Raw genomic sequence first — 12,082 nt, forward strand, 5'->3', positions numbered from 1 at the left:
ACACAATAACATTCAATATTTAGTATTTACTGTTAGTTACAGTTATCTAGGTTATTGCTGTGGTGTCATGTTTAGTGTGTTTATTGTGTTGCTCTCTTTTGCTTGTTTTTGTTTCCTTGTTTTTTGTGTCTTCTCTTACGGTCCTTCTTCCCCTCTGTTTTTCTTTCTCTCTCCCTTTCTTATCCCCCAGTCATGTCTGTCCCATCTGTAACAACTTGAAATAAAATAAAAGAAATAATAATAATAACAAAGGTCAACCAAATGGACCAATATGGCAAGGCTGTGATGATCCGCTTGGTAAAGTAAATCAGTTGGGCATCTTTCTTGGCCGTCAGACAATAATTCTGATGGCTAAAGATCCAAACGGGACAGGCAAAAAAACCAAATTGATAAAACGTGTAAAAGGAAGATGTCCAGCGATAAAACAGACAGGCTTTCCTTCTTTCCTTCTTACACAAGAAATATCTTGTAACTCACCAATCTCATGGACTCACGCTCAAAGAAACCACATAAACTTCCCCTAAGCAAACTAATGTGTACACTTGTGTCTGCATTCATATTTTTTTAAATGCGAACAAAATGATGGCAGAAGCGCTGCCAAGTGTCTGCACAGACAGAGAGGCTTCAGTTAAGAGGGAAGAAGAAGAATCTGTGTTCACGTTCAATACTTGAATTTTAAAAAACAAACAAAACATTTTCAGAAACATTTGTGGATGTTTGTTTGTTTGTTTGTTTGTTTGTGTTACTTGAACACTAAAGTGGCCCTCCAATGAGACGACAGTGCCAGCAGCGGCCCACAGCTCATTTGACCCCTGATTTTAGACTATATTTTTCACTACACCAACAATTGATAAATATCTTCTACAAACACGTTTCGAAAAATCTGAGACAACATAACAGCGATACTGGAAAAGCTACATTACTGAAGGTGAGTGAAACATTTGGTTCAGGTTGGTTAGCACAGTAGAAAATTTACAAATAAAAACAAAACAAATAAACAATAAAGAGTGTCGTAAAATGATTTGTTTTTCAAAATAAAACATTTTACTCTCCTCTGTCCTTCTGGCTCACATTTGTGGATATTTGAACTCACAAGTTAAATGTATATTCTGCAGCATCTCTACTATTCCGCGTAACTCTGCACTGAGTACGCGTGAGAGCGTTGACTTGTCTTCTGCTGCCCTCGCGTGGACACCAAACAGCGTCTAAGTGCGCCATCATACCATAATCATCTCAGTAACTCTTGATGTACATTAGATATAAACTCACATTATATATACCTAATACTGATTTATTATCCCCGATCCATTATTTCATTTTCATGTAAGGGCTCATAATCGAGGCGCGGACGAGGCTTTCCAGAGTTTCAAAATAAAAGTACTTAAATTTCAGTCTGTGGGAAATTGACAATTTAGGGACAAAACTTGACCTGATAATCTAGATTTTTTACATCCACAAGTAAAACACCTACTTTACATTTTTCATAATAACAATAATAATGATAATAATAATAATATATTGCCTGGTTTGCAATATAGCCCCTTTAAGTCAAAAGTGTCCAAACAGATTACACTTATGTTGCAGTTCAGTGCAGCGAACTTCAGCGTTTTCTGCTCATCACATCTTTTTGACCATTTTCATGTTAGTTTCACTCCTGTAAGCTATTTGGTGGAGCAAACTAGAGCTTACAGGATATCACATTTTCAGTTTACTTTATTCTACCTATTCCAAAATCTAGGATGAAGGAGGAGTTGTTGATATGTATTAGTTGACTTACTTTAGAACACTTGCTATTCAGTATTTTGTTAAAGGGAAACCAGGAAACCAGCTCGCCTGCATGATTTGACTTGAAACCTCAGGAGAGGTTCTCTCTCTCCCGTTTAGCCTGTTTTGCTATGCTCGCCTAACTGGAGGCTTTTATTTTGAATTTAACTGGAACGACTGGGTGTTACTTACTATGATGAGCTTTACAGTAGTAATAGCTCCACTCGGTTTTCTTTGGAGAGCAGGACGCGCACTGACGGGATCATCATGGCACCGCTGGGACTAAAAGCCATTGTTGGAGAAAGTAAAAAATTTTTTATTCTTATTTAATTCTTATTTTTATTCTGATTGTTGTTGTAACGTGGGGCCGAGCTGCTCCTTACTTTTTATTAATGAAATGTTGGTGCGCTAAGACGCACGGAATCACTGGAGCAAAGCATCTGCTCATAACATCTGAAGTGTCGCAGGCAGTGAATTAATTGCACTATTCGCTGGTGTTCTGCTAAATTCTGCCGTTATTGCCCGTTATTGTGTTGTCAGTGTAAAAGCATGGAGCCCAGGTCCGATGTAAATCCGGTCGCGCTAATCTTTGTGCGGATTAAATGCTTTGACATAATTCTCTGGGGAAGACCAGAGGTGGAGGAGGACAGATCCGACTCTGGCTGCCTCAATAACCGAAGAAGCCTTAGTTTATACTGCCTTTACTATCCCAGACCTGTTTCTTCCCCTCGTGCATCGATTCCACGGTAGTTGTGAGCACAGTTTGGTAATTCCAAACTGTGCTCACTGATTTTCGATTTGTGTTAGTTGCGCTTAATAAATCGCACCAGCGCATCTTTAGACTTCCAAAAACAGCACGCACCCAAACGGCTAAAGGGAGGTTCAGTGAACTTGGCAGTGATGCGCCTTCACTAACTCATTGAGTAACCATATTAATAAAACTGGTTACAACCTATCAAGCCTTTGGATAGTGACTGTGCAAGTTATTGAAATACTGTCACAATTTAAATACATGTTAGCAGTGACATGGCCGTACACGGACAGGAAAGGTCTGACATTTACTCTAGACCAGTATAACAGCTCTATGCAGATCATATTTCCATTTAAAGGCAGAGATTTAGGCTATTTAAAGGATGTTGAAGAAATTCATCAAAGAAAATCAAAAATCAGACAGTTGCTGTCAAACAGTCGTATTGTTTAGATTGTGATGGAAATGAGACAGCTATGCTGGAAAACAACCGAAAACCAAGTGTTATTTAAAAACAAAATCACAAGGTAACAATCGCTCAGAAAAATACTAATGCAATACTGTAAAGTACTTAAATCCTAAGAAAAGTCGTTGGATGAAAGCACAGGTGTAGGCGTCACGATATTTACGACACAAAGACTCGTCCCCTGCTCTCATGAGCATCCCCTGAAAATCGTCTATGTCGAGTTTCATTGGGTGGAAATTTCATGTTTTAAACCTTGAAATCTATGCAGAGAATTAGACAGCTGTAAGCATGTAATGCTCACAGCTGCCTTGGTTGAGGATCCTCAGAGAAAATAATGGTAACATTCAGCTGCACACATGCTTCAACAGAAGAAAACAAAGTATTCACATTACAGTGCATTCATGCTCTCATCTGAGAATGCGTCGTGATCACAGAGACTGTCTGCGAGTCCAGAAACTTCCAGGTGAATCTGAGCAGTGAAGGGTCACATCAGAATGAATGATAGTGAGGCTGTGATGTCAGAGGGAGTGCCCAACAGGTTATCTGTCTGCAGACCAAAGTCATGACCATAGATGAGGGATTTAGTTTATGTTGCCCAAACATCAAAACGTTGTCTCTCATGAACACACTGTACAACATGATGACAGTGTTTGTCAGGAAAGAGAATAGTGAATAGGAGAGCTAGAACTGAAGCAACAGCCGACTGTGCCTGCTGCCCGTCAGGCGGTGCTCCGTTCTTCCACAGGCACTTACACCTAATCCAGCGGACTAATTGGATAAACAGGACTATTCACTGACTTCACTGTAGTGTGTCTCTGACAATAGCTTTTCTCGTCATGTAGCTTGGTCTACCTGATAAAGGTGTATCGGCTCATTGAGGTGTTGTGTCACAAATAATGTGCCTAAATCGATCATTTACAGTTATTGTAAATTCCTGCATGAGATGGCTGGCCTCACTGTGTGACTGTCATGTCACTGCAATGTGCTTATGTCAGCTGAACAGCAGCTCTTCAAGCTTAACGATACCTTTTGGAGGAACATGATATGTAGACTTATTTTGGAGAGCAAGTGTTTGTGTTTATCAGTGTGTGTGTGTGTGTGTGTGTGTGTGTGTGTGCGCACACTGATGCAGCCATGTATGCTGCTTTCCTGTGATGTCACGTCCGCTGACACAGAAATAGCTGTGGGCAGTAGGGAGTAGTGGATGGGGTAAGAGGATTGGGAGCAGATTAGAGGCAACAATTGCAGTGGGCCTGTCTCTCAGTCTCTCCGTGCTCATTCTCACATCCTGGACATGTGCTTAAATCCCCAATAAGGGAAACCTTGACACATTTTAACAGAATATTGGGAAATACTAGATTTGCTCTGCTTAAAAAACAATAAAAGAAAAAAGAATGAACTAATATCTTTTAGAAATGTCTCTTTGTGTTACTCTGTCTCTGTGAAAACAGTATTTTTCCCTTCCTAGTTCTCTAGTGTTTTGCAAATTCTTCATAACGAAATGTTTTAAATTGTCAAACATTAGATTTTAATACCAGACAAAAACAAACTGGGCAAAGAAGAAAACGAAACTTTAACAGAACCTGAATCCAAAGATTAACAAACATACAAAACTAGAAAGACTATTGAACTCAAACCACGACAGCTGCGCCAGAAGCTTGGACGCTTATGATTCACCAAATGTAACCAGTCGTTCTTCAGCCCGTGTCATTGGTCTGCAAATATGGAAATAACTTTGAAGTCTAATCAGTGTATTGTTCATACATGTTGCACTGCTATTATTTTCTATTTTATGGTTAAATTGTTATAATTTGTAATTAAAATTAGACACAAGCTCTGAAAAAGGATTTATGTTACAAATTTGACATCCACACAGCCAAACATGTAAAATCACTGACGTCAGTTCAGTGCTTACATTTCTGTGGGAGATCAGAATCAGAATCAGAATCAGAATCAGAATACTTTATTGATCCCTGGGGGAAATTATTTTTTGTTACAGTGCTCCACTTTAAACCAACATTAAGACAAGACAGACAATACACTAACTAAGAATAGTACAATATATACATATATATACATACATACATAAGTCACTTATAAATAAATATTTGGAAAAGAAACGTGTAGCTGTAGCAGCAAACAGTGTGTTAAGTGGATGCGTTGTACAGGGAGATGGCCACAGGCAGGAATGATTTCCTGTGTCGTTCAGTGGTGCTTTTCGGTAATCTCAGTCTCTCACTGAACGAGCTCCTGTGACTGACCAACATGTCATGGAGTGGGTGGGAGGTGTTATCCAACATTGTCTTTATCTTGGACAGCATCCGCCTCTCCGACACCACCTTGAGGGAGTCCAGCTCCATCCCCACAACATTGCTGGCCTTACGGATCAGTTTATTAAGATCTCCTGAGCTGTGACCATTGTGAAAGTTCAAGTATCAAACCTGATTCAAACAGAAGATTCGCTGTTATGCATCTATCGGCGTAAGTGTTTGCATGATAATCAAAATGCTGTTTGAATGTGGCTTAGAGCAAAACGTGCTTTGACTGCTCAGAGTTGAAAAGTCCAATAAAAGTATCCAAAGTACATTAACCAATCAGGTGAGGGGACAGGTGGCTGCACACATGTCAGCAGCATCCTCGCAGTGAATGCACCAAGGTGAAATAATAAGCTTTGCTGCAATTTGGCAAAGTCTGGTGTCAAATGAATAGTTTCTGATTTATACCTGCTACAAGAGTATTAAAAATCTTCTGACCGAGAGCAAAATAAAAGCATCTGTGATGCCTGAATAGAACTAAAATTCAGCATTGAATGGCTCCTCGCATTATTCCTGAGGTGGCAGCAGCACGTCTGTGACCATGTTTGTGTGTTTCTCAAAGATGAGATTAGAGTGGAAAATTACCCCCAACTGATTTTACATGTGTACATAAAAGACCTGTAGAGGACTTGATGCCCGATGTAGCTTTTCTGAACCAATAATAACAGTTTTTGTTTCATCTTAGTTTAACTTCAGGACCTTTGCACACATCTGTTAGACAGTGTATAGAGTGGGAAAGGTTTGCTCAATCAGTGGCTCTCACTGGAATGCAGAGCTGCCATCAGCACAGCAGTCTTATTAAATGTCATATGCCAGTATAATGTGACCTAGTGGTAGCATATACAGTGTAGACCTTTGGGGGACTCCGCTGCATAATATGGAAAAACATACAAAATATGATTTAAACGACTGCAGAGCTGTCGTAGATATACCAACCCAGTGCTACAGCCTCACTATGAAACTGTAATGATCCACTATATTAAATGCTACACTTGGGTCACATAGTACAAGAACAGAACATTCATCAGTATTGCTGCAACACAGTGAGCTATGATATCACCCTAACAAGCACAGTCTCAGGACTGTCCAAACCCTGACTGAGATGTTGTTCTGACTGCATGTTTCAGAAGGCTGAAGACAGTTATAATAGATAAGATAAGATAAGATAAGCTTTCTTAGTCCCACACGTGGGAAATTTGTTTTGTCACAGCAGGAAGTGGACAGTGCAAAAGTTATATAGCAAAAATTAGAATACAATAAGAATAATAGACTGTACACAACTGTACAGAAGAGAATAGAATAAAATAAAATACAATATACAGTAGAATAAAATAGAATAAAATATACAATAGGATAAAAATAGAATACAAATTCTATATACAACTGAGTAAAAATACAACTGAGGTCACTTTTATAGCATGTGGACTGTAATCGTAGCAGCCAAGGATGAAAACATCACTGAGAAGTTATGGGAAAATATTATCAATAAAACAAGCAAGAGTTAGAATTTTTTATTTGATTTGATTCATTTTATTCTTTAAAAAAGTTTAGAAACTTTAATCTTAACGTGATCATCAAAGCTTTCATCTCTTGGTGATGTATATGATGATGATTCATCTTCATCCATCCAGTTCCAGTCTGCAGGATTGTCTTTTAAGAATGTGAATGTCTTTATTGATCCAGGCCACCAACAAGCACCACATTTCTTCTTTACCTTAAAAGCTGCAGGAACCTAGAGTGGACATGCAAAGAAGGTTAAAATGATTCTCTAGTCTTTCCTGTCTGAGATAGAAGGAACATTTCTGAAAATGTTTCTCATTGAGAACGCTCCTGCTTGTTTACTTGGAAACATGATATCAAAGAAAATACCTAATTGTTCTGATACAAATAAATACATTTAATATGAACTCATTAACACTGAAGAATGTCCACAGTTATGTGTAAGCCCAGTAACATGCTTTATAAAATCATGTTAATTTATTATACCGAGGTGTCAACATTAAGATTAAAATCCCCAGCTGCTCAATCACGTTGGCAGCTGCTAAAATAAAACCAATTCTGTCACAGCAGCACTTTGAGACAGTGATCCAGGCCTTTGTTAGCACTCAGCTGGACTGCCGGACTTTATAAAGGGGTCAGTGCTTCATAGGTTACTCGTCTACAGAGGAGGCAAAATGCTGCAGCTCGTCTTGTAACTGGAACTCGAAAGTTTGAGCACATTTCTCCTATTTCAGCTCCACGTCACTGGCTGCCCATTCCTTTTAGGATTCATTTTAAAATTCATTTATTTGCTTTTAAAGCTCTCCATGGCCTCGCCTCTCTGAGCTGCTACAGCCTCATACACCCGCTCTGTCAGGTCAGCTGATCAGCTGCTCCTGCATGTACCCAGGACTGGGCGTAAACTTAGAGGAGATCCTGCTTTTGCTGTAGCAGCTGCCAAACTGTGGAACGAGCTGCCTTTAGAGATCAGACGGCTTCTTCTCTGCCTGTTTTTAAATCACTCCTGAAAACCCAGCTCTTCACCCTGACCTTTGACACCACGTGAGATGTTGGTGTTTAGTTTAGTTTAGTTGATTCTATGTTGGTCTGTTTTAATTTTAATTCATTATGTGTTTTATTTATTTATTTATTTTTTATTTTATTCTATTGTCTTATTTACTGTACCACACTTTCATGCTGTGCTGGCTATTTTAAAGCTCTTCATAAATAAAGCACTTTATAAAGTGCTTGGATTACTTAAAAGAAACAAAGAAGGTAAGAAAACAACAAACAGATGGTGTCAGTAAGAGCGGTCTCTCTGCTGTGACACCAGCAATGCTTTTGTTTTGCCAACATGCAGAGATAGATTATTGTCCTTGCACCAAAGTGCCAGCTGTTGCACCTCCTCTCTGTAAGCAGCAGCATCATCATCGTCCCAGCGCTCTGGTGTCATCTGCAAACTTGATAATGTAGTTTTTGTTGGAGCTGGAGGTGCATTTGTGGGTCAGCAGCGTGAAGAGTAGCGGTCTCAGCACACGTGCCTGCAGGGTGGGAGGGGGCCGTGCTCAGTGTGATGGTGTTGGATTCCAACCTGTGCTCTCTGGGGTCTATCAGTGAGGTCCAGGATCCAGTTGCAGTGGAGCAGGGCAGGCTTGCTGATCAGCTGTTGGTGAATGATGGTGTTGAATGCTGAGCTGAAATCAGTGAACAGCATTCTTACGTGGGCGTTACGTTGATCCAGGTGTGACAGGGCCAGGTGGAGTGCCAGTGAGATCGCATCGTCTGTTGATTTGCTTTGACTTCATGATGATTGGAGTAAGTATTAGTGGGCGGCAGCCTTTGAGCTCCGAGGCTGCAGCTGTCTGTGACACAGCAGCTTGGCTCAGGGCAGCGGTTCTTAAAGAGTTCTGACAGGCAAGTTATCGTGAGGATTGGGAGGAGTTAAAATGGAAAAAATGGAACGCCACAAGGAAGCATAGTTAGCCCGTTATTGTTTTCACTGCTGATAAATGATGTGTTTAAGAACATAGAGGGTGGAACGGGGTTTTCACTTTCTTCAGACGATGGGGCGATGTGGGCAAGAGGACGACGGTTAGACTTTTTGGTAAAGAAAGTACAGGCGGCAATCACAGCTCATATAAATGGGGGTTTAAACTCTCAGCTGATAAGACTAAATAATGTTTTTACGAGAAAAAGAGTTGGTGTTGACATCAGGGTCAGATTATATGGACAAGCATTACAAAGGGTAAAACAATTTAAGTTTTTGGGGTTGTGGTTTGATGAAAGGGTGACATGGACTGTACATATTCAGAAAATAATAGACGGATGCAAGAAAGTGTTAAATATAATGAGGTGCTTAGTGGGAACTGACTGTGGGGCTGATAGGAAATCTTTAAAAGCTTTATATACTGGGTTGATTAGGTCAGTATTGGATTATGGGTGTGTAGTATATAATTCTGCTGCCAGAACAAGTCTTCGTAAGTTGGATAGTATCCAATATCAGGCGCTAAGACTCTGCACAGGTGCATTCAAAACAACATCTGCAGCAGCTGTACAGGTAGAAATGGGGGAAATGCCATTACAAACAAGAAGAGAGCAACTGACACTGACTTACTGGGCAAGTTTACAAGGACGTGGTCAAGATCATCCGACAAAAACTGTTTTCCAACCGTGCTGGGAAAAAGAGAAAACACAATTGAAGAGCTTTGGGTCTCTTAAATTCACATACAGTGCAGGAATATATTAATCAGTATTATAGTCAAAATCTACACAGATGCATCAAAGAATACAGCCAACCAAAGCGGGATAGCATTTATACTTCCTGAGTTTAATATCAAGGTGGGGAAAAGGATCAGTGACGATTTATCAGTGTGCACAGGAGAAATGGTTTCATTATTGTTAGCAGTCCAGTGGATTGAAGAAACAAAACCACTAAGATCTGTGATATGTTCAGACTCGAGCTCATCACTGGCCGGTCTGCAAGACAGTCACTCAGACTGCAGACTGACATTCTGATGGAGATCCAGCAAACATTGTTCAGACTTGTTATGATGGGGCTTATGGTCACATTCTTATAGATACCAGCGCATCATGGAGTTAAAGGAAATGAAACAGACTGGACAGCAAAAGTCGCAACGAGGAGACCGATGGTAGATATTAGTGTGAGTAGGACGGAGCTCAAGAGTAGAATACGATACAAAATGAAGGAAAGGTGGCAGAAGCAATGGGAGGAGGAGAGGAAAGGGCGATGGTTTTATAAAATCCAAAGGAAAGTGGGGGAAATGAGAAGTACAGGCCGAAACAGGAGAGAGGAGACGATTATATCTCGACTGAGATTCGGACACACTGGTTTAAATAGCACATTGTTTTTAACAGGTAAACACTGTACAGGGGAGTGTGGCTGCAGCAGGGAACAGGAAACAATAGAACATGTTTCCTTGAATTGTCAGAGGTTTGATATTGAAAGGAGACAACTGCTCAAAAAGCTGGACGATATGGACGTGAAGTTGGACTTGATTGATTTGTTTCGCACGACCTCTGTAAGTGAAAGTTATCGGGCTGTATTTTGGTTTTTAAGGCAGACCCATTTGTTCGAGAGAATTTGAATTTTTTTTTTTGTCATTTCGGTCCACACCATCACGCCCTGCCGCAGCTCTGCCGTCAAAAACAGGCTCCCTGCAGCCACTAACAGTGAGTAGTATTAAACTCTCACTAAATTATATATTTTTCATGTCTGCTCACCAGTTTCTGGATCTTTTGTTTTTATAAGACTAAGACTGAACTTTATTTTTCCATGTTTGGCGATGTTCACATTCTGTTTAACTTGTTGCTTTTTTGAAGAAGTGCTGCAGACGAATGAAGCAGTCGAGTGACAAAAGTTAGTTGCTTGAAATGAAAGTTGTTTGTTTAAAACAAAAATTACTGACAGATTCAGTGAATCCTTCGGGGGGATAATATTTCTGCCATGTGAGGAATGATGTAAAAAGACTGAGAACCACTGGTTCAGGGAGATGTTGAAGACGTCTGCTCGGACGTCAGTCAGCTGACGATGAGGCGGCCTACATGGATGAAGTGAAGAATCTGGCATCGTGGTGCCAGGACAACCACCTCCAGCTGAACGTCAGCAAGACCAAGGAGCTGGTGGTGGACTTCAGAAGGGGTCAGCACAGAGACTACAAGCCCATCATCATCAATGGAGCTCCAGTGGAGAGGGTGCAGTCCTTCAAGTATCTTGGTGTCCACATCTCCTCAGACCTGACATGGGCTGCCCACATTCAGGTCCAGACCAAAAAGGCTAGGCAGCGCCTGTATCACCTACGACAACTGAGGAAGTTCAGGGTCTCTCCAAAGATCCTCAGGATTTTCTATACAGGCGCTGTGGAGAGCATCCTCACACAGAACATGACATCGTGGTTTGGGAACAGCTGTGTGAAGGACCAAAAAGCTCTCCAGAGAGTGATCCGTACAGCAGAACGCTGCTGCAGGATTGCTCTCCCCCCGCTTCAGGACACCTACACCAGGAGATGCCGGACTAGAGCAGCGCAGATACTGAAGGACCCGTCCCATCCTGGCAACAAACTGTTCCAACTTCTGCAATCTGGTAGAAGGTTCCGCATCTTCTGGGCAAGGACAGAGAGACTCAAGAGGAGCTTCTATCCCCAAGCCATCCGTGCCCTAAACACACACACCCGCCCTCTCACATCATCTATAATTGACTGAGTCAGGACTCTTCCAGACACTAAACCAAGGCACAATGTACATTTCAATTCCTTTAATTTTAAATATGTTTATATTGTCTATCCTGTAAAATAGTCAGATGTCTATTCATATTAATGTACAGAATTCACCTGCTTGCTGCTACTACTGCACATTCACCCAGTGTATATACTATATGTCTGTATATATATATATAATGTTCTTCCTCTACACCCCCCCCCCCCCCCCCCCCCAAATTTTTGCACATGTCGAGGAGCGTGTCAGGCTACATTTCACTGTGTGTTATACTTGTATAACTATGCATGTGACAAATAAAGAACCTTGAACCTTGAACCTTGATCAGAACAGGCTGTGAGGACAGTATATTGTCTGGTGCAGCAGCTTGTGGGGTGACTTTAGCGAGACTCCTTCTCACATCGTGGACAGGGACAGCACTCGTTTGTCTGGCGAGGGGTGGTTTTCTGTGCTGGCTCCTTGTTTTGAGTCTCAAACCTGGCGTAGAATGAATTAAGTGCTTCTGGCAGAGAGGCGGGGCCTTGTAATGATAGCTTGGATGTCTTGCCACATTCGCTGAGAATCTCTTGAGCAGGCGAA

General features: G+C 41.0%; 1 protein-coding gene across 2 annotated transcripts in view; it reads left to right on the forward strand.

Moving 5' to 3' along the window:
• The first annotated feature begins 2,009 nt into the window (after window positions 1-2,009).
• Window positions 2,010-12,082, forward strand: part of stxbp1b (syntaxin binding protein 1b) — a 39,906-nt gene continuing 29,833 nt past the window's right edge. Inside the window, exon 1 of one of the 2 annotated variants that reach the window (XM_085474332.1) lies at window positions 2,010-2,068. In XM_085474332.1, coding sequence (XP_085330458.1) covers window positions 2,032-2,068 — 37 coding nt within the window. In that variant the 5' untranslated portion in view covers window positions 2,010-2,031. Of the gene's footprint in view, window positions 2,069-11,878 lie in introns of those variants that run through there. The other variant, XM_085474334.1, reaches the window with a different exon arrangement.

The sequence above is a fragment of the Copadichromis virginalis genome, linkage group LG12, assembly GCF_057382275.1.
Source record: "Copadichromis virginalis isolate Kocher_CV1m ecotype Utaka linkage group LG12, C_Virginalis_male_GT1.1, whole genome shotgun sequence".
NCBI lineage: Eukaryota > Metazoa > Chordata > Actinopteri > Cichliformes > Cichlidae > Copadichromis > Copadichromis virginalis.